General features: G+C 38.8%; 1 protein-coding gene across 1 annotated transcript in view; it reads right to left on the minus strand.

The window, feature by feature from the left end:
* Positions 1 to 4071: 4071 nt before the first annotated feature.
* The window catches only part of LOC139737405 (serine/threonine-protein phosphatase with EF-hands 2-like), a 46851-nt gene continuing 28098 nt past the window's right edge, over positions 4072 to 22824 (minus strand). The window contains exons 5-15 of the mRNA XM_071648081.1: positions 19637 to 19885; positions 17773 to 17819; positions 15956 to 16122; positions 15190 to 15232; positions 14314 to 14466; positions 11275 to 11376; positions 9043 to 9228; positions 7676 to 7821; positions 7000 to 7106; positions 5691 to 5936; positions 4072 to 4325 (exon numbers count right to left, since the gene is read on the minus strand). Coding sequence (XP_071504182.1) covers positions 4072 to 4325; positions 5691 to 5936; positions 7000 to 7106; positions 7676 to 7821; positions 9043 to 9228; positions 11275 to 11376; positions 14314 to 14466; positions 15190 to 15232; positions 15956 to 16122; positions 17773 to 17819; positions 19637 to 19885 — 1700 coding nt within the window. The remainder of the gene's footprint in view (positions 4326 to 5690; positions 5937 to 6999; positions 7107 to 7675; positions 7822 to 9042; positions 9229 to 11274; positions 11377 to 14313; positions 14467 to 15189; positions 15233 to 15955; positions 16123 to 17772; positions 17820 to 19636; positions 19886 to 22824) is intronic.

The raw sequence follows: 22824 nt of genomic DNA on the forward strand, positions 1-22824 counted from the left end.
CATATTAGTCAACCAGCAATGGCAAAATGTCATATAAAAAAACTAGAAATGTCGCTATGGCGACTGATGCCTCCGCCATAATGCATGATTCTCCCAATAGGTGTATAGTACAATGTCTTCACAGTGTGTGATGACAGTTTCACATAACTGGCAAAATATCAAAATAACAGGTTTATCAGAAATATCTTGAATGTTCACTTTCCACGAACTGGGTTTGCTATAATTGTCTATTTAAGAGTACAGGTACACATATTTGGGAAATTGAAAATTTTTACTTGACTTCTGACCGACCTTATTATAAGTTTATGCATTGAGTATAATTTTCAAGGTATGAAGAAAGAGTGTAATTACAGTACAAAATATATCTTTTTTTTCATTTAAACCTAACCTGTGACCCTTAACCTTTGACCTTTGACCTTCTGGCTGGAAACTTCCAAGAGAATCTCCATTAAGTAATACATGTACATATATTAAATTTTAAAACTAATAATGCAATTATTGCATATATGAGGGAAATAGTAACATTTTGAGGAGTTGACCTTGACCTTTGACCCCTGACTATTGACCCATGACCCCTAAATTCCCTAGATAATCCCTGCCAGTCAGTACATGCATATGTACCAAGTTCCATGAAGATACATTGAACCATTTGTGAGAAATGTGATATTGCAACATTTTCACCTAACCTTTGACCTTTTGACCTTTGACCTTATGACATGAAACTCTCTCTGGAGAATCTTTATGCAGTAGTACATGTCTACACTAAGTTTCAAGAAAATAACTGCGGGCATTGCATAGATATGGGGGAAATAGCAACATTTTTAGCATTTGACCTTGACCTTTTGACCTTTGACCTCTTGTCAATGTCACTAAAATCTACTCAACTAATTGTCCCATCATACATCATCCTTGGACCAAGTTTGGTGAAAGCTGCTTCATCCAGTTTTGAGTTATCACGTAAACAGATAAATTCTAGGATTTGACCTTGATCTTTGACCTTTGACCTCTGTCCGATTTCACTGAAAAACTAATCAAGTAATTGTCCCATCATACATCATCCTCCAAGAAAGTTTGGTGAAATTTGCTCCATACAGTCTTGAGTTATCGCGTAAACGGATAAATTTCATGATTTGACCTTGACCTTTGACCTTTGACCTTTTGCCGATTTAACCTAAAATCTAATCAAATCATTGCCCCATCATACTTCATACTTGGACCAAGTTTGGTAAAATTCCAGTAAATATTACTCAAGTTATCGCGTAAACGAAAGCGGACGGATGTACGTACGGACGTACGTACGGACGTACGGACGTACGGACGGACGGACGGACAACCCGAAAACATAATGCCTCCGGCACCACTACGTGGCGGAGGCATAAAAACCACAACAACAACAGAAAGGAGATTTATAATCATCCTTAAAATTACATAGAAATAATTCATACTACACCCATAGCCTTGAATCTTTGGATATGAAGTTTCCCTTAAATAGCAAAGAGTGCAAATAAGTATAATGACAGTGCCTGAATGTGGCCTGATAATTTAAATGTGAATTTCTTTTGCTGTGCCATGTGTAAGTTTATTAAAGGTAATAAAGTAAAGTTTCCCACAGCAGATTCTATTTTGTGTTTCTTGTACACCTTTTCTTCGTGAGCTAATACCAATTAACGATGCCATTGTATGGCAACATTCATATCAAATAAAGAGCTGTAAGAAATATTTAGCTCTGCCTTTAAAGTCAGGGCATTGATTATGAATTCTTTCAAAGCAGGGATTATGAAAAGGTAGGATACCACAACCCACCCCCCAGGGCAATGTACTGACACTTGCAACAAGGAACATGTGTAATTCTTTACCTCGATGCCAGTGAATAAGGCAGCCTCATTAGTGCTGATGCATCTCTTATTCCCAGAGCAGTTTGTCACCAATAATTGTGGGTCTATAGATAGGGAGGTGATTCTGTAGGACACCATTACCAAGTGATGGCGCTGACATAGTAACCACCATCAGCCCCCCCCCCCCCCCCTCTTTCCATGACCATATTTTAATGGGGAATGCAACAAACATGAAGAATGACACAAACCTATCACCTGACCTTTGGCTCATTGTACAGGAATGTCTGCATTGATCATTTATACCAATCACAATTCATTCAAATTGATGATTCTTGCATTGACTTGGTTCTCATTCACATACAAAACAACTTGATGAAAGAATCATTATTTTGAACAAGTACGCATTATCCGATGCTATAATGGTTAAAAATCATCACTGGCTATCGGGCGGATGCTTGGTAGTCAAATGGATATGACGCCTACCTATTAATTACGACATCATGGGTTTGAATCCAACCAGAGTATGTATGCCCATGATTTTGTTATCATATTTTGGCTACTATTCTATGCATTGAATAATTGGTGCTTATTTTGTAAAAGTCAATGAATGGCAATTTGTCAGTCTAAACAATTACAATCTGTGCTGAAAAAAAAAAAAAATCCCTGCAAGAGAGAAATGGATGAATCTATCTCAGCACTGACCCAACTTCCTGAAGTCAGGACAATTTCAGCCACATACTGATGTCAGTGTTGAAAAAAAACAAGACGTATATCAATCTTCCTATCCAAGTACCATTGGGATTGACAATAAAGAGTATCATGATGAATACAACACACTTTCATATTCTTAAAGAGCTTAAAAGAAAAAAAAATATCTTGGCGACTGCTGATATCACTTATTTATTCAAAACAAAGATTTTCGATGATGAAAGAAAAATAAGCACTCACATTTCTTTCTAATGTAAAGTTTGCAAGCTTAATGCATCTTCCAGCCTCTTTAAGTCATATCCTGTCGCAACGGTGTTACATAATCACTACTAAGCAAGCATCACTTATCAGAGGTTCTGATGAGCCATTGTCGAATTAACATGAGCCTTCTCTTCCCTGAGAATGCTCACATTTATTTGCTAATAAGGGCTATTTCTCTCACAGCTGAATTACACTGTCTTTGGCAGCAATCACCTCCTTCGATACCTCATCAGCACAGACAGAGGTGCTTTAAAACGTAAACTAACACACCGACAAAGTTACAAAGGCTTGTGAGCAAGACACTTCTTAAGTGTTGTCATGGGAACCATGTAACCATCTGGCTAACAATTCATTCAGATGACGTTCATTTGTTTTCTTCACCTGATTTGACATGAAAACATTTTTGTTTGAATTCAAAATTTCACATTCCAAAATACATATACATCATAACATCCCATGTCCATCACAGGGCAGTTAGTGTCCAAATAAGGAATTCATGACAGTGGCCTTTGAGGTCCATCACTTCCACTTTCCAAACAGTATTCCCAGAGATGCAATTCGTAAACATCTTTATGCAATATACATTTATATCTACATGTATATAAAAACAAACAACAAACCAATAAACAGAACAAACACATGGGACCAGATGTCATCTGATCAGGGAACCTGTCTGTCAAGTAGCAGGGGATACCTCACCCACACATATCATGTGACTAGAAATCCAGTTGAGCTGTAGCAATTTTGCCTCTCCGTTGATGCTCCCTCGTCAATTCCACGCTTGATTGTGGAGATGCAACGCTCTTTCATAGCACACCTTCTCTACAGAAGCACACAATCATAGTGAAACGTCCCAACTAGCACTAAATTCGTATGAAAATGTCCACATTGCACTCTACTTGTAACTGTTTTCATATTTACAATGTCCCTCTTTTATATACAAGTTCAGTGATTCATGTCTAGCGACAATCAAGATATCAAAAGAAATGGCTTTAAAAACAAGAGTCGAGAGAAATTAATACAAAAATGTTGGCATGGTCCACCAAGCACAGTATCACAGTCCAGTGTTCTGTGAGAGCTCCACTTTTCTTTAACGGCCACGACATACGGAGGGAGGATGTACACTCCCAAATGATCCTAATGCATGCCATGCAATCCTGCTAACACAAATGCTGTAGCGCCCTCTCGAGTCCCTCCATGAAAAATCTGCACAGGTTTGAGAGGTTATTGGCTCTTATCAAAACAGATATGTCAGTGCTGTCTGCTATCAAAGTTTGTTGTTCTCGCCATTCGTAAGGTGAGCGGTAGAGTTCGTGGAGGACGCCGTCTGATCCTCCATCTTCAGGCCCTGCGTGTCGGTCAGCCGGAAGGCCTCCAGGAACTCGTTGAAGTCGATGTTGCCGTCCTTGTTGATGTCGATGGACTGGGCCATGTCCTTGACCGTCTCGGGAGGGATGTTGCTCCCGATGTGTTTGCTGAGGAGCTGGCAGGCATCCTGGAACTCATCCATGCTGATAGAGCCTGTATTCCATCGACAAGATATTAGCAAAAAGATTGATGATAATTAAATGTACAATATTCCAACATGTGGTTCTTTGTCAAACCCCTGATATATTTCATTTCATTTTTTCATTTCATTTATTTCCACAAGGGTAAATAAAAAGACATACAAACATTACATGAGCACAACTTACATCATGCAAGATGCAATGCAATAAATATATAACACGTGGGGGAATCAACAATAGGCCATAATGGCCTTTCAAAGGCTGATCCCTGACAATTAAAAATGGTACAATTGTTAACAACGATCACATAACGAAACATTACAGAATACATTGGACTATACAGATGACAAAACATTACAATAAACAAGTGATTAGGCAAGCAATATATTATCTAACTCATTTATGCGTGTGTCAAACGAGATTACTGAATCAAAAGAAATTGTTTATACTTTCTTTTAAATGATGAAAGGCTAATGACTAATGTTGTCATTGTACATTGTACATGTACTGTGAAAGTGGATATTCTCGTGCGACTAATTTTTCGCGCTTGGTGGAGTAAGAAGAGTTTCCTGTGATTTTAATTCCACGGAATCAAGTCATCAACTACTGGAACATATGGTAAGCAAAAATATTCACATGCTTTTATTTTTGCGCTACTTTCGGGTTGCGCGATATGCGTGAAAATTTCAACACCGCGAAAATTTCCACTTCTACCGTATGTCAGAATGCCCAACACATCCAAACTGATACACAGCAAACGAAAACATCAGTTTTCAAGGAAAAAGAAAAAACACATCTGGCTCATAAGTTGAAAAAATTGCATATACATATATATCAAAATCAAATTTCAGAAATTCATTTTTATTCTAAAAAACACACTTTCCTATTTTTTTTTACATTGAGAAAAGAAAAACATACTAAATGTGGAAAAACCTAATAGTTGGCAACTCTTTACTGAATAGCACTGTACATCATGTGTGATATCATTACTGCACAAACTAAATAGATGACATGAAAGAGTGCTTGGATTTTTCAGTAGTATTACCCCATATGTCATTCATGCAGCTGTTTTATTCTTTATTCCATTTTTTCATAGTTGGCTACATTCGACTTCATAAACCCTTTTTTCCACTTAATCCAGTGTTCATCACTGGACTTCATCAATGCATATGTGAATATGTCTATGTATGTCACAAATCATTGTTACTTGAGACTAACCATGTGAAAATGTTGAAAAAAGAGAAGAAAAAGAGCATAAAATCTAAAAACAATCCTTTCAAATATTCAGCACACTGCCACTGAAAGCAGACTTCCATCAAACATATATTCAAACTTAAACAAACAAACCAACCCTACAAGAAAGAAAAAGGCTGCAAACCTGAATGATCCTTGTCCATGACCCTAAAGATAGTCTCCAGGGCATTCTTGTTCCGATAGATGGTTTCCGTCACGCTGACACCGCCTCCCTGGCCGCTGTATGTCAGCTCCAGCTCCAGGCAGGACTCGTACTCCACCATCCCTTCCTCATTGGTCCTCGTCATCCTGGGCTTCAGGGTCCTCCAGGGGAGAGACAGCTCAAGAATCTCCTCCATCGTATGTGCCCAGTTAGTTGTCGTGATGTAGCCTGGACATAACAATGATTGGCATATGGACAGAACTCATCATCTATGGCAATCACATCATAGTAATGAATGAAAATATTATATCTCTGACGTCAAATGACAACAGAGAATGGCTTGCAATGAACAATAGCTCTCCCATATGTGACTACAGTGACTACTCATCCCATTTTAATCTTGGAAAGATCACTATATTAACATCTATATCATCATTAAAGGGATGGTATACTTTTGATTAAGATGAGGATTCAGCTTTAATCTTTTGCGAGATAACTAGGAACCACTTACATGAAATATTAAAGAGCATACAATTCTAAGAGTAATTAAAAGTTTATTTGATGAAAATCAGTTTTGAAATGGCTGAAGTATACAAAAACAAAGCAAAATAAAGTGGTCCAAATAAAAGGTGGGTTAAAAGGTGATTTCTAAACCAATTTTCATCAAATAAACTTTTAATTCCTCTTGAATTGTATGCTCATTAATATTTGATATAAGTGGCTTCTAATCATCTTGCAAAAAAGTTAAAATCTGAATCCCCATCTCAACTAAAACTATACCATCCCTTTAATGACACCATCTTCGGCAGCATCACTGCACTCATCACTCTCATCTTCAGTTTCATTTTTGTAATCATCATCATAATCACCCTCCACTTTCATCAAATTTTCATGCATTATTTTCTTAGCATTTGACTTCCTTTTTTTTTTTTTTTTTGAAAGCATGATTACAACAGATGCTGTCATAAACATCATTTTCATATCATGAAGACAATGTCCTTCTCCCCCTCCTCCTCCCCTTCTCCCCCCCACCTCCCCTCTTCCTCCTCCTCCTCCTCCCTCTCATTATCATCATAACAACAACAACAACAACAACAACAACAACAACAACAACAACAACAACAACAACAACAACAACAACAACAACAACAACAACAACAACAACAACACCAACATCATCATCATCATCGTCATCATCGTCATCATCGTCATCATCGTCATCATCGTCATCATCATCATCATCTATTCATCCATCATTGTCACGGCTTTCATTAGTGCCTCATCATGTTACCTGTGTTATTTGGATCATATTTCTGGAAGGCTTGTCTAAGAGCTGTGGTGTTGGCGCCAATCTTCTCCCGCAGATTCCTCAATGCCGATTCCTCCACTATGCTAACTCTGGGAGATTGCAACGAAAATGCAATAAAGGGCATTACGTTTATCATTAACATCCAATGAAGTGGAGGGGTAAAGGAGTTGGCTGATGAATTCAGAGGCATAAAAACTGAATTAAGTTATTGCCAAGTTACAGATGACGTTTTTTGTCTATTTCACAAACATCTGCTTCCCGTATATCAACTCACCATTATTTCAAACTTCATTTCATAGCTCAGATTTAGGACCGAGCCTTTAAGGGGCTCTTCTCAAAATGAATTAAAGTAAAAAGGTATCTTTCATTTCTAATCTGACACTTGACGCAAGATCACACCCTGCCGACAAGTTTTAATAGAAGTGAAGGGAACAAAGTAAAAAAAATCTAAAACTTGTCAAAATGGGAAACTTAAAAAAATTACACCCTTCTACAACATTATCTTCTGTCAAACTTTGTGACACCAAATATCTAATCCAACTGCTATTGGTGAATGTGTCAAACAGTCCATTTCTCTTGAACATCTTGGGCTAAAAAATCTAGATGACACCGAATATGCCATCTGAATCCTCTTTCGAGGATGGTTGTTCACACAAACCTCTGTCGCATGCTCAGCTTCTTGCTGCTGTTCTGTGACGTCTGGTACTGGACACAGTGTGGCTTGAGGTCGGTGCCAAACTTGATGTATGCCCCTCGGTTGCTCCCCTCCTCATAGTAATTTGACGCCGAGAACACCGTCAGAACCTTTGGATTGAAGCAGGGTCAAAGGTTACTGTCCATCACAGCAATTCTTTTGGGGGTCCCAGCTTGCCCAAATTGGAAATTACGTACGTAGGGACTGTATGACAATTTGTAGTTCATTACCATATGATTCACAATGTGAAAAAGGTAATTCAATAGTTATTGATGCTGACCTGCTGTCATTCTGCAAACAATTCATTCAATATGTGTATATTTGAGCTTTGTAGGAATGACATGGACAAACCCCCCCCCCAAAAAAAAAAAAAATAACAACAACAACATCAATGTATTATGTGTTGCTTTTGTTGTTGTGCTTCTTTTCTTTTTTAAATTCCCGAGTCTGGAATGAGGTGGGGTAAGGTGGTAAAGTGGATTAGGCTGTGGACTCTCACACAAGGGATACCACATTTCAGTTCATGTTCATTGTCTCCATGATCCATGATGGTCCTCATGACCCATGTATGCATAAAATAGGAGACCTAGCAATGTCAGAGTAATAATATAACTGCAGAGCCCTCTGCTATGAATTCTCGTGCTGCTATAACCGTTGAGGAAGGTCTGATTTTGCTACAACACGCATTTCCCATAGACACATGCCCGAGTATACTCAGGACTCGTCCTCAACATATTAACAATAAGTCTCAAGTACCTGCCTTTTGTATGTAAGACTACTCTATATCATTGCCATTTCTATAATTGTTTTTTCTCGCTTTGAATACGCCCTTGATATAAACATTCCCTACAATTTCATCCCAAAATTGGCCAACTTTTACACAGCTTGAAGCTTCTAATCAGTCACAGTATACTGTATACACCAAATATTTCGTGAGGTTTTTATTAATGTGAATTTTGCAAGTCACAGATTTAAAAACACCCGAAAATATTGACTCTGATCCCGACATGAATGCGACGAGCACACATTTCTCTGTTCAGTACCATACTCCACGATCGTGAATTTAACAACTTGCAAAAAATTACACTCGCTAAATATTTGGCATACACAGTATCTGCAGTAATGACATGCCTAGGAAGCTCACCACATATTTTCACCCTAATCTTCAAATTCTGACCCTAGACACAAATACAGGAAAATATTGATGGATAAAGATAGAAAAAAAATAAAATGATGATGAATGATACTTTTTTTTTTATTACATGATGGGATTCACTCATTCAAGCACTGACTCCAGCATACTGGATAAAATGTCTACCAGCCTGACCCACCTTTTCCCCGTGGGTGAACTCGAAACCGTCCGCCTTGCACTCGTGGGAGCGGATGAGCAAGTCCAGGCCGTGCTTGGCCAACACCTTCTTGGTGACGTCGGGACCAAAGTAGCTGCCCCCGCCCCGAAATGTGTTGGGTTGGCAGCCATCTTGGCTACGAGGGTCACTCCACAGGACGTCCAAGATCTGGGCAGGAATGAATCCAGTATGTATCCAAAAAGTCACAACAACTGAGATGTATCATTTGCATAGGCACTTGCATCATCTTTCAAAATGCAGATAGGTACATCGGTGTAGAACATTATTTCCAGAGTCAAATTAAAAACATGTAACTTAGGTTGCATGCTTGGTGATGTTGGGAAACACAGTCTATTTTTTTTAAGACTCTTTATGTGCCATGTTTGCATGCCTGACTCAGTTGACAGCCTGCCAAGTTTGCATATTGTGCTCAAGTGCACAAACCTGCCCAAACCGATCGATAGATTGCCAAATGCCACAGTGCACAGAAAGCGTTTCTCATCATTCCATTCCTGTCACATGTAGCTTGCATTTTATGTGGTGTTTGACTATCAATGTTCCCTACTGGATTTGCGAGTAAATTGTGAGTTTCTGTCAATGTTTTTGTGTGCAAAAGTCATGCCTCTACAAAGCCGTTGCTGGTCATGCCTCTACAATGCCGCTACTGGTCATTTGAGAGAAAAACAATCACAAATTTGCCAAACAATTTACATCAGAGCAAAGCTTAGCATTTTCTCTCCAACTTTCCTCATTACATGTCAAGGGTAACAAAAATCTACCAACATTACACATATTTGAAAAACAGAATGTTTTCCCAAAGCATGACTATGCTGCTGTCTCAGAGAAATGTGGCACACAGGGGGTTAACACCATGACACAAAAGAGCTCATAGTGGCTAAAATTTTGTTCTAGTACAAGGCATCCTACTGTAGCATCTCTCCCTCAATTCTTGTCGCTGCTGTGAGCTTGGCCATTCATCTACCTCAAGTGGACTGATCACTCCTACGTGCAGAATGGAGATGATGTCATTAAAGATTGATTCTACAGAGATGGCTGATATGCTACAGCTTCCAGACACATGTGTTTTTAATCAATCATATGACCCTCAAGGTCTTAGATTGCTAAATGAATCCTAATAACCTTGAGTGAAGACAGCAGCCTTTACAATTCTGCCACCTACATACTACTTGTGTGGGTACGTGCACGCGTGCAGAAGATACCTAGGTAACCACCTCAGATCATTGTAGTGTCTCACCTCACATATTAGATATTAATATAGTCACTGCAAGATTCCTAAATCCACATAGACTTGTACATAACCCCCTCAGATTCCTGTATTATTCACAAACTTGTCCCAGTCTGCTTTTAATAATTAAGCACAACACAGAATTTACTTGTAGAGCATCATGCAGGATTCAGACTGAAGCTAATACCATTCCTGACTCACAGTGCACTCTAGTATCTTGCACAGACGCATACACCCATTCACACATACACACGCACACAAACACATACAAAAGCCTATACATACGCCCATAAAATGTACATTCAGACACTTACTTGCAGGTTGGCAAGCAGAGAAATCAACATTTTCATGAAAATTAAAGCAAGTGGTGTAAAGAAGAAGTTTTTGCAAAGCATATACTATCACACCATTAAACATCTAATCGCCTTTAACCTTTATAGGGCCAGGCACTTACCAGTAGGCTAACTTCCCATGTTTTTTCATTGCAGTATTCAGTAATCCATCCAAACTTCACCTAGTTGTACATGTAGATTAGCAATCCTACTCTGGTAGGCAAATAGCAATTAATGTGCCCCTGTCTAACAGGAAGACCATGGCAACACAAAAGGGATGAGGGGGATAAGGTAATCTCTTATTTACTGACAATTAGTTACCAGACGTTTGCGCCAATCGGAAAAGGAAGCACCCCCTTATGTTTGCCGACTGGTGAATAAAGCACAGTGTTAAGTATCTAATACTCAGTGATAGAGGAACAAACACAATAAGTGGTGGTCACACTGGCAAAAGATCGCGAAGTTTTGCCAGTGTGAATGCAAACTTCTCGCGAAACTTCCCACTCCAACTAAGGATATTTCCCCACTGCAGCCAAACTTCTCTATCTTTTGCTAGTCTGACCGCGCCTAAAGACAAGCGTCTCAGCGACGAGAGGGGAACGGCTGATGATGGATTCACAGTCGGTAGATATTTACCTGTCTCCATTCAGACAGATCAATCTTGAGACTGAGGTCCTCTTCATCCCCCGTCAGCTCCTCTGCCCCTTCCCTCAGGGGAGGTTTTAACACAGACATGTACTGCAAGATGGGACACACAAATATCACGTCAAGGGTGTGGTCGACAAGAATTCTTTTCCCACAACAACTCGGGAAACAGTTATAACATTTCACTAGAACTTCTGAAGAATGAACAAAAGACATTCTTTTTTAAACTGCAACTACTTATTCCACTATACATTTCATTAACAGCTCATTTATAGGACAACGAAGTGACAACCATAACAACACACACATTTTTTTAATTTTAATTTAATTTTGTACAGTGAAGTGGAGTCCACATTAGTACTCCTCAATTACTTAGTTGACTAATATATTCAAATATTGAATATTTCCCCTCAGGCAGAGGAGTGATCCCCCAAGATTACCTGGTCCTTCTAAATATAATTCAATATTTGGAATGAAGTTTACGTAATATGAGTTGTTGCTATGCTGGGCAAGGTTTAGGGAAAGTTTCCTGGTTATCAGTTATCTCTGCAGGTAACAGCTCACAGTCGTGAGCTCTTTGTACATGAAAGAGCTGAGGGCATTCCACTCGCACATCTAATTTTGATTTTTGATTTGAGTTTATGTATTTCAACACGTTAAAAGAAGAGCCTGCTATCTGCTCTAATGCTGCTTTTCAGCAAGGCTGTGTATATGAATTAACAAAACTGAATTATGAACACACAATATTACAGGTACAAAAATGAACAAGAGACCCGCGGGTCTAGCGCTCACCTGAGTATCGCAAGTTCACCTTTCACGCAATCACTAATCTAAATTATTCACAGCTCTACCAAAATTTGACCAGGCATTCTCAAGTAGAAGATGAAAATGTACAATAAGGGCCCAAATTTTAACAGATTCCTTAATTTGGGGGGATTGGAGCCCCCTGGGGCCCTCTGGGTGGGGCATGGTGCTCATTTTGATAAATTGAGATCCTGACCCCCTCGGGATGCTACCTGCCAAGTTTGATGAAAATCCATCACGAGGTGTTCAGGAAGAGAAGATGAAAATGTACAATTCAGGCCCCCATTTGGACCTTCCCAACCACCCCCCCCCTACCCCTGCCCCCAAGAGGGGCACCCCTGGATCTCCTATGAACAAACTTGAAACTACAGTCATTAATGTACTCACTCGTAGTATTATCTTAGCTCTATAACTTCTGATTCTAGAGAAGATTTTTAAAGATTCCTTCATTTTGGGGGTGTGGGCCCCCCTGGGGCCCCCTGGGTGGGGCATGGTGCCCATTTTAACAAATTGAGATCCTAACCCCTTAGGGATGCTACCTGCCAAGTTTGGTGAAAATGGGTCATGGGGTTCTCAAGAAGAAGATAAAAATGTACAATTTAGGCCCCATTAGGACCCCTCCTCACCCCCCTCCCCTGGGTCCCAGGGGGGGGGGGGGCACCCTTGATTCTGCCATGAACAAACTTGAAACTACAGTCATTAATGTACTCACTCATAGTATTAACTTAGCTCTATCACTTCTGGTTCTAGAGAAGAAGATTTTTACAGATTCCTTAATTTTGGGAGGTTTTGGCCCCATGGGGGCCCCCTGGGTGGGGCATGGTGCCCATTTTAACAAATTGAGTTCCTAACCCCCTACAGATGCTACCTGCCAAGTTTGGTGAAAATGGGTCATGGGGTTCTTAAGAGGAAGATGAAAATGTACAATTTAGGCCCCATTAGAACCCCTCCCCACCCCCCTCCCCTGCGTCCCAAGGGGGGCACCCCTGATTCTGCCATGAACAAACTTGAAACTACAGTCATCAATGTACTAACCCATAGTATTAACTTAGCTCTATCACTTCTGGTTCTAGAGAAGAAGATTTTTACAGATTCCTTAATTTTTGGGGGTTTGGGCCCCATGGGGGCCCCCTGGGTGGGGCATGGTGCCCATTTTAACAAATTGAGATCCTAACCCCTTAGGGATGCTACCTGCCAAGTTTGGTGAAAATGGGTCATGGGGTTCTCAAGAAGAAGATAAAAATGTACAATTTAGGCCCCATTAGGACCCCTCCTCACCCCCCTCCCCTGGGTCCCAGGGGGGGGGGGGGCACCCCTGATTCTGCCATGAACAAACTTGAAACTACAGTCATTAATGTACTCACTCATAGTATTAACTTAGCTCTATCACTTCTGGTTCTAGAGAAGAAGATTTTTACAGATTCCTTAATTTTGGGGGGTTTGGGCCCCATGGGGGCCCCCTGGGTGGGGCATGGTGCCCATTTTAAGAAATTGAGTTCCTAACCCCCTACAGATGCTACCTGCCAAGTTTGGTGAAAATGGGTCATGGGGTTCTTAAGAAGAAGATGAAAATGTACAATTTAAGCCCCATTAGAACCCCTCCCCACCCCCCTCCCCTGCGTCCCAAGGGGGGCACCCCTGATTCTGCCATGAACAAACTTGAAACTACAGTCATCAATGTACTAACCCATAGTATTAACTTAGCTCTATCACTTCTGGTTCTAGAGAAGAAGATTTTTACAGATTCCTTAATTTTAGGGGGTTTGGGCCCCCTGGGGGCCCCCTGGGTGGGGCATGGTGCCCATTTTAACAAATTGAGTTCCTAACCCCCTAGGGATGCTACCTGCCAAGTTTGATGAAAATCGGTCTTGGGGTTTTCAAGAAGAAGATGAAAATGTAAAAAGTTTACGCACGATGCACGACGGACGACGGACGACGGACGACGGACGACGGACGACGCACGACGCACGACGCACGACGCACGACGCACGACGGACGCCGGACGAAGGGCGATCGCAATAGCTCACTTGAGCCTTTGGCTCAGGTGAGCTAAAAACATAACTCATTAAACACAACATACATGGCATACAAATGAGCAATATTAAAATAAGAACAAATATAATAAATGGGAATGGTAAAGACATGATTTCTTAGGTGTACAGTGATTTATATGCCAAGCATAGGAAGAGAGAGAGTGATTGCAGTTTGCTGAGACTAAAGGCCTACCTTATTCCTGGGCATGTTGTCCAAGAAAGTGAGATCAGTCTTGTCGGAGATGCCTCCGTGGCAAATGAGGATTTTGGAGTCAATCAGGGTTGCCAGAGGCAACCAGGCAAACAAGTCCTGGAACTGGGCGATGATCCTCTGTGCATATGACCTCTGTTGTTCGCGTCAAGGACAGAATCAACAGAACAAGACAACTTACATGATAGATGTTTCGTAGTACAGTCACTGCTCTCAGCTCTTTTTAATAATGATTTACATTCATCGCTGCATTAGCAGTGCTACTCAGTAGCACATGCACACACCTCTCATTTCTTAAATTTTAACTACCAGAAGAAGCACTTACATCTGTACTCAGTGTTCTAGCAACCTGTCATGAGATCAGTTTCACGTACACATGTACAGTCCTCCAGTTGTTAAGACAAGTAGATCAGTCAACAACTTGGCAATGAAAATTACCTGGTTGATAAAGCTGAATTATCCCTTAAATCATCATAGCACCACATGGGTGCCCATAGGGGTTAGCAAGAGAAGTTCTATGGGTATAGCAAAAAGTCTGTTGGGTATATCTAGCTAAATGTATGTGTGCATGAGAACCATTCCTTCAAACTGTGACATTTATCAACTGATGTCACACAGGATTGGATGACCTTTACACACATTTGTGGAGTCCCTTAAGACTATGAAAGGACATTTGATAGTAGATACGATACAAAAAAGCAACTAATATTACACAGATGTCCACATGTCAACAAGAACGGAACATAAACTGAAGTATTTCTTGAAGCACATGCAATCATGATACTTCAAATAGTGGCTCTTGCATTTTCGTTCTGATGATAAAGGCACACATATTCATTTAAACTATTGGATACTCACCTTTGCACCATATTTCATCTGTACTTCTTTGAGGAAACCATATCTGCACAATCATATATAAAAGATATTGTAAAACATGATATTTTCGCAGTATGAAATTTTTGCGAATTGGAGCCGACGGCCTTTTTTGCGGCATGAAATTTTTGCTAGTTGCCTCTAACATTCAATGCATATAGTGTAGACAAGAACTTTTGTGTGCATTTTAATTTTGTGAATCTTGGCTCTCGCAAAATTCGCAAAATTAAAATGCACGCGAACATTCCTCATAAATCAGCTTACGCGTTCCACATTTCACAATGCCTACAAATGCGATCTCTTTATATTAAAAGATCAGATATACTTTTAAATCTGTGGAACCATACCCCAAAACATTGCCGCAGCTCTAAATACTTCATTAAAGTAGCTTGATGACAGGTAAACATCTTTTAAGGAAAACATCTTACAAATCAAACATCTACAAATTTAAGACCTATCATAAATCATCAGCTAGTACAAACGATGTATCTTGAATTCATCATCATCTTACATGTTGAGTACAAATAAAGATTTCCAAAATTTGAAAAGTAGAATTAGTAGAACATGAAACTAAAAGCCAAGTAAGGGGGAATTAATATTTTTTCTCCTTTTTTTTCTCTCTCTCTCTTTGATAAAACGGTTCACTGTACTAGCATCTATTTCAGTTATCAGCTGTGATTTCATCTGTTCATGTCAATTTCTGTCAAACATGCTGTTTATTTCTTCTTCTTGGTAATTTCCCTCCAGTCACCTGAGGTTTAAGACGTAATCTTCGTGGTTTCCGCGATTGAGGTAGACCTCGTTGGGATAGAGGAGAAAGAAGCAGAAGAGGATGATGGCAATCTCCACCGAGTGCATCCCCCGGTCCACGTAGTCCCCGTTGAAGATGTATGGGTTGCCGGGAGACGGAGGGCCATTCTGAGGAAGAGGGGGAAGAGTTGGGAGATGGTGGGTGCACGGAATGTCGCTGACTTTGATTCCCCAACATTTCAGACATGAACTCCCTCTCGCCCCACGAAGAGATACTTTTGGTTTGTTACTACAGTCAAACCTGTCTTAGTGACCACCTGTTTATAGCGGTCACCTGCCATATACGACCACTCAAACAATCCGTGAGAAAAAGCATGTTAAAGAACCTGTCTATAGCGGTCACCTGCTATATACAACCCCTAAAACAATTCCCTCTGAGAGAAAAAGCATGTTAAAGAACCTGTCTATAGCTGCCACCTGCCATACACGACCACTAAAACAATCCCCTCCGAGAGAAAAACCATGTTAAAAGAACCTGTGTATAGCAGCCACCTGTCTATTTTGACTGTTTTGGGGTTTTTTTGTGTCTCCCTCGGATGGCTGCTACATCAGGTTTGACCGTATTTGTTTGGTATTTTTAGCTCATTTGTTTCAGCCGTGCATCAGGATTGCATCGAACAATTTCCTGGAACCTGTCCGCATTAGGCCTACTCCAGAGTCAGTGCGGGGGTTTCTCCCACTTGGCCTTGAGCTCTCTCATTTTGCACCAAGGCCACCGAAAATAGAAAATTGTCTGCGGATGGCCTTACTTGGATGTACGCTGCCGCAAAATAAAACCGATATGTAGCCTTTGCCATCATGCAGACAAAATACGAGAGTATCCCAACATCACCTCATTCCATGCATTTTAATGAGACTCTAATGAATCGTTCATTATGTTGGTATACACTAGTGGGAGTAGTGCCCCCCCCCCACCCCCTCGATTCAAGGACTATAAATGCACATGCTATTTTGGTGTACGACTACGCAGGCGGACAGCTCTTCGACGGCATGCCATTGTGGCAACACTGCGGTGACCTTGGAGCTCGTGGAATGATTGCAAATTTTTTGATTATCAAATGACCAAAATGGAAGCTGACTCCATTAGAATGCTGGATTGCTCGCCGGTTCACTATTCTAGTTTCTGACTTTTTGAAAAACACATTCGGTCCACGCATGCATTATTCATGCCGCCTGCATTGAATCAGAGCGTAGATTGTAAATCATGGAATTTCTTCTGCACACAGCTAAATGTACTGAGATTTGGCTCTTGTTGTTATTATTACTTTGTTATGTTGCTTAATACTGTTTGTTGTTATTACTTTCTTTTCTTGGGAGCAGGGGTTGGTGATTGAACTTGGTCAAGAAGTGGCTACATATTGTGATAAGGTAAGAAAAGAGCTCACAGGAGTTGTTACTGACTTAAAAATAGCTGCATTGGGGAAAATAGAGATGTCTCTACCCTAACAACAAATCAAACTAATGCATCCTGAAGCTGTACAGGATATACAAAAAGCATTATATTTTACATAAATACAACATAGTAACATAACTTCATGTAACATATAACTTCTACGAAAAGGAATAGTCAAACAATTTCTAAGCACTGATTTCATATCATGTCATGGGAAAAATGACCTTCATGGACTTTTGATGTCATTACCAGCAGCAAAGAAGTATGAAACTTAACCCATTTACTAACAAATCCTTGAAAAAATACTGTCATAAAGTCTATTGGACTGTAAAGAATACTACACAAAGGAGGTTGAATTTACATACCTTGTAGAACACAAGATATAGATCCTCAATTTTGCCATGTAAGTCCCCTGAAAAATGAAAAGAGTGACAAATGCAATACGTAAGATGCCATACTTGCTACATCAATCATCATAATATGAAAGGTCCCGATATTAACATTTTCCTTCACTTTCCCATTGGGCAAGTAAATTCATACATTTTCAAATATTTGCTTGCCCGAAAAACAGTACTGGACAAAAAAACAAAACAAAACAAAAACAGCACTAATGTCTTTAATAGGCATGAGGAGCTTCTGATTTCGTATCAAAGCCAAATTTCAACTTGCCCTGGCAAGTGGGCAAATGCTAATGTCAAGCCTTGTATATGAATGCAAACATAAGGCTGATCAGAATTCCAAATTTGAGATAACACATATTGTATAATCTGGGAGGTGTCACCTTCCTGGTATAATCACTGGTAAGAAATGGGTTACATGTAACTGTAAGAATGACTGCATAAAGATTGGAATAAGAGATAATGATGACAAGTATGCACAACATATTTTACCTCATTATTTCAGCATAAACATTACTGCTGATTTGCAGATGAACATGTATTTGTTGATGATAAAACAGATTCACCACACATACAAGTCTGTATGTCTTTGCTCACACATTCATAGCATAGAGTACTGTGTCTATCTTTCAGCAGTTTCCTTCAAATGTTCATGATCCTCATTCTATGTACTACATAAACACCATGTTTAGCTCCAATAGTACTACTTTTTGCTCAACTCTGCCCACAGTTTTCACAAGAAACTTTCACAGTTAAGTATACTTGTAAACAATCTATTTGTCTATCTGCATCTATCTATATATATATCTAAACATATCTACCCCATGGAATCTATCTGTATCTTTCTATCTACAGCTACACTGTACATTGTACACTTTGTATTATTCTTATGTATAATGTATTTAAATTGTATTTTGTTTCATTGTACTGTATTGACTCTTTCTTGGTCAGATTAATTGATAACAATTATTATGATAATAACAATAATAGTAATAATAAGCTATCTGTATCAATCTATCTATAGCAACCAATTTATCTATATTCATCTATCATTCTATATCTACCTAGCTATGTTTCCCTTCTTCTTTCTTTCTCCCATCTATATCCACCTATGAAATATCTAATCATGCATGTCTCTAAGTATTTATCTATCTATTTATCAATCTGTCTATTTCATTATCTCTATCAATTTATCTATCTACAATTGTATCAATCAATCTATCTATCTATCTATCTATCTATCTATCTATCTATCTATCTATCTATCTATCTATCGTCAAACCTGTCCATAGCGACCACCGTCTATAGCGGCCATCTGTTGTAGGTGACCACTAAATACAATTTCCTCCAAGAGAAAAGCCATGCTAGCGACCTTGTCTATATTGGCCACCTGTCTACAGTGACCACTTTTTTTGTCTCCCTTGGGTGGCGGCTGTACACAGGTTTGACTGTACCTATCTATCTATCTATCCATTGATTTATCTATTCATCTATCTATCTATTTCATTATCTATCAATCTATCTATCTATCTATTTCATTATCTCTCTATCTATCTATTCATCTATCTATTTATTATCTATCTATTTGTCTGTATGTAAGTATCTATCTACCTATCTATCTACCTATCTATCTATCTATCCATCCATCTATCTATCTATCTACGTATCTATGTATCTATCTATCTACTATGTATCTATGTATGTATCTATGTATCGATCTATCTATCTATCTATCTATCTATTCTATCTATCTATCTATCTATCTATCTATCTATCTATCTATCTATCTAATTCTATCTATCTATCTATATCCCAATCTTCCCCGACCTACCACAGACAGTGATCTGCTTGGAGATGGCCGTGGTGGCGCGGTTGATGTTCTTCTTCGTCCTCATCACCTTCTCCGTCTCGGCGAGGACGTTGAGGACGTACCTGGCGTGGAGAGTGTGGCCCTCCTTGAAGGCCTCCATCATGGCTTCCACCTGGTCCAGGGTGAGGGGGAAGGTGAGATGGGGCCCCTCGTAGTCCTCCTCGACCTCCATGTCGGTAAATGAGTCATCTGGGCTGTCCTTGGACTTGCCTGAAGGGGGCCACAAAAATGATCACCAGTGGATTTTATTTTCACAGATCTTATTTTCCATCATTTCATGACGGATTGCCATTCAAATAAGCTTCACAGCCTACTCAGCAAACATCAATTATCTTTTTTTTTAAAAGTAAAAATCAGACTTTTTAATACACAAAAACAACTCCAGGAATAATGTGGAACAAGGGAATATCATACCTACTGTAACATTCTTCCATTCACCATTTCATGACACTTTAAATTAAAGATTACCCAAATGACAGGTTCGGGTAAGTTTTAAAGAATTGATGAGTGTAAGAGACCGTACTTCCACAACCTCACAATATCTACTTAGTATCCAATTTCACTTTGATATGGCATTAACAGAGACAAATTTTGTGTTAAAGAGCAATTCCACAATATGTTGACGCTAATAAATTCTTTGATCTGAGAAACAGAATGGCGGAATGTTTATCAGAATTAAACCTTCTGTAAGAAAATGATTGAATTTTGAAAGTTTCCAAGTGACTTGTAAAATAAGTTCTCCCTGAATTTCTTTATTTTGACCTGATATCAACAGGAAAAAGTTGAATCCTTTGCATTATTAATATCACAATATTGCAGACTTGTAAGAGCACAGCAGCAATTACCTTTAGGGAAAAGTGGGTTCGAGTTGCTAAATTTTTGATCAGATATAGATATCAAATGAAAAGCTGATATTTACAATTTCATCTTTTTAAAAAAAATGGAACAGAATTCAATTTTCAATTTACACACAAGATCCATAATTACAAAGGAATTCATACGATTTTCGTATATTTGTGCTACAAAATCTTCTTGCAAAGCACTAAAATTTGCTTTCACCAATTTCCTGCTAACACAGGGTCCAGCGCTTAAACAAAATGAAGTAATTACACAACCTGGCATATTCATATTTGGTACCCTAAGGTACCAAAAACTGCACAATATGTCCTCAGATAATAGGCTTTGTCCACCATGTTCCTCAGACTGACTGAATAGCTACAGGTCAATAGCACAATCAGGATATGCAATTGTGTAACAGGGCAAAAATGAAAAAAACTTGGTGAAAATGCTTTTTTTGTTGTTTGTTGTAGCTGAGTGTTCAAATTTTCATTTCATGTAAAGAAAGAGTCAAAATTTTGCATTAAACTGTGCATAAATTAGCATTTAAATTAGGGGTGTCGAATTACATTGAAATGACTAATATATTGGAAAAATTCATTAAAAAAAAGGAGAATGTTTTTTTTTCATCTGATATTGCTGTTAGATATTCCTGATAAATATCCCTTTCATTCACCACCAGCACATAGCCATGACATATCACAAAATATGAATGAATTTCATATTTTCACTTCTCGAAATGGATGATCAATTTTGTAGGCATTATTTTGAATTCAAATAAAACCACTTTTACATATTTTATCATATTTCACTTTTGCCAAAGAGTGAAGAGGCTAAACTTTCAGGAATAGGTAACAGACATATAGTGGCCATTATTACAAATTTTTATGAAATTAGGGCTGGTACTTTGGAAGATATTATATTTTTCATCAAAAAATTATCTGTACAGTTTGACCTTGAATGTGCGCACAGTGTTTGGATCAATTCTCATATTTGTAAACACAGATAGAAGAATGAATGTGAGATTTATGATGAATTGAGTTGATATCCAAGCTGTGACACTCAAACAATGACATATTAAGCCAAAATACTATGTTTTTTCTTATGATATCTTTAGAAATTGAACAAGCATTGAAATATGAACACTGAACACTTATCATATGACCTTCATGCAGTATAACATGGGCGTGTATCGCTCTTTTTTATGCTCAGCAATTTGTAAAAATATAAAAAAATCAGTTCCTATTGCTCAAATTTGCTAAAATTTTCACACTAATAGATTTCTACATATGTACAATTCATGGTTAAAAAAACAAGAATATTCAATAAGGGAAAGATTCTTTAAAGTAGTCAAATTCGGATAAACCTCACTGAAAATACTGAAAAACAGCTGCACTCATTTTACTCAGCATTTGAAAATGGCTCAAAACTCAAAACTGGCTGAACATTTATTGGCAAACAGCGCACCATATTGTAGTGTGTCTTCAGTACTTTCAGGAAACGCAGAAAAATAAGCTGTTTCTCCATGTATAGCTGTACAGCATGGGTTAAAAGGTCACAATGTCACAAAAATAAGCCAGCTTTACACTCCTACCAGGATGGGACTTCAGACCTTATAACTTTCTCCAGCTGAAAGAACCACTGTTTTTTATTGCATGCAAGCAATGCCAGGAAAAAATCCATTAATTTGATACCAAACACATAGGGGTAGACTTAAAATATGGACCTCAAATCTTGATTTTACGTAAGTTGTAAAACGCTTTTTTTGACGCATTACGTGGGTTTTGGAGGACTTTTTGGTAATTAATCTTTAATAATTAACAGTAAATGAGAAGAAATTAGCTATTGTCTTACCACATGTGATTACTGATGTCTTAGCATGCTGCATATGAATTTTTAAGTCAGTTGGTGCATTCTTTTAGAAGTTACAATTTTTTAAAGTGAGAAAGTCATGATTGCATACCCTGATTGTGCTTTTCACCTACAACAAATGAGTATTTGGCATTGCTAAAGAGAACAATAGTGACTAGGCCTTTCTGGAAGATGAAGGGTATAAAGACCATTCCTATACCTGAATAACATTGTGTAGGCTCACGGTTCTATGATTAATCATGCAAGTATTACACGAACAACTCTACGATCTTCTATCACGAAGGGATCTTTACACTCTAGTCTGAACATTGGCATCCGGAAGACATGACACAAATTTGGCATATCGTCGGCTGAGAAGCAGAAGGGCGCTATCATAGTTTCGGGGGTATTGAGTTATTGGTATCATGTTGTAGAGCTTGATCTCCTGTATATTACAGTCA

This window comes from Diadema antillarum, unplaced genomic scaffold, assembly GCF_040938485.1.
Source record: "Diadema antillarum isolate AM-2024a unplaced genomic scaffold, OU_Dant_1.0 seq00000692_RagTag, whole genome shotgun sequence".
Lineage (NCBI taxonomy): Eukaryota > Metazoa > Echinodermata > Echinoidea > Diadematoida > Diadematidae > Diadema > Diadema antillarum.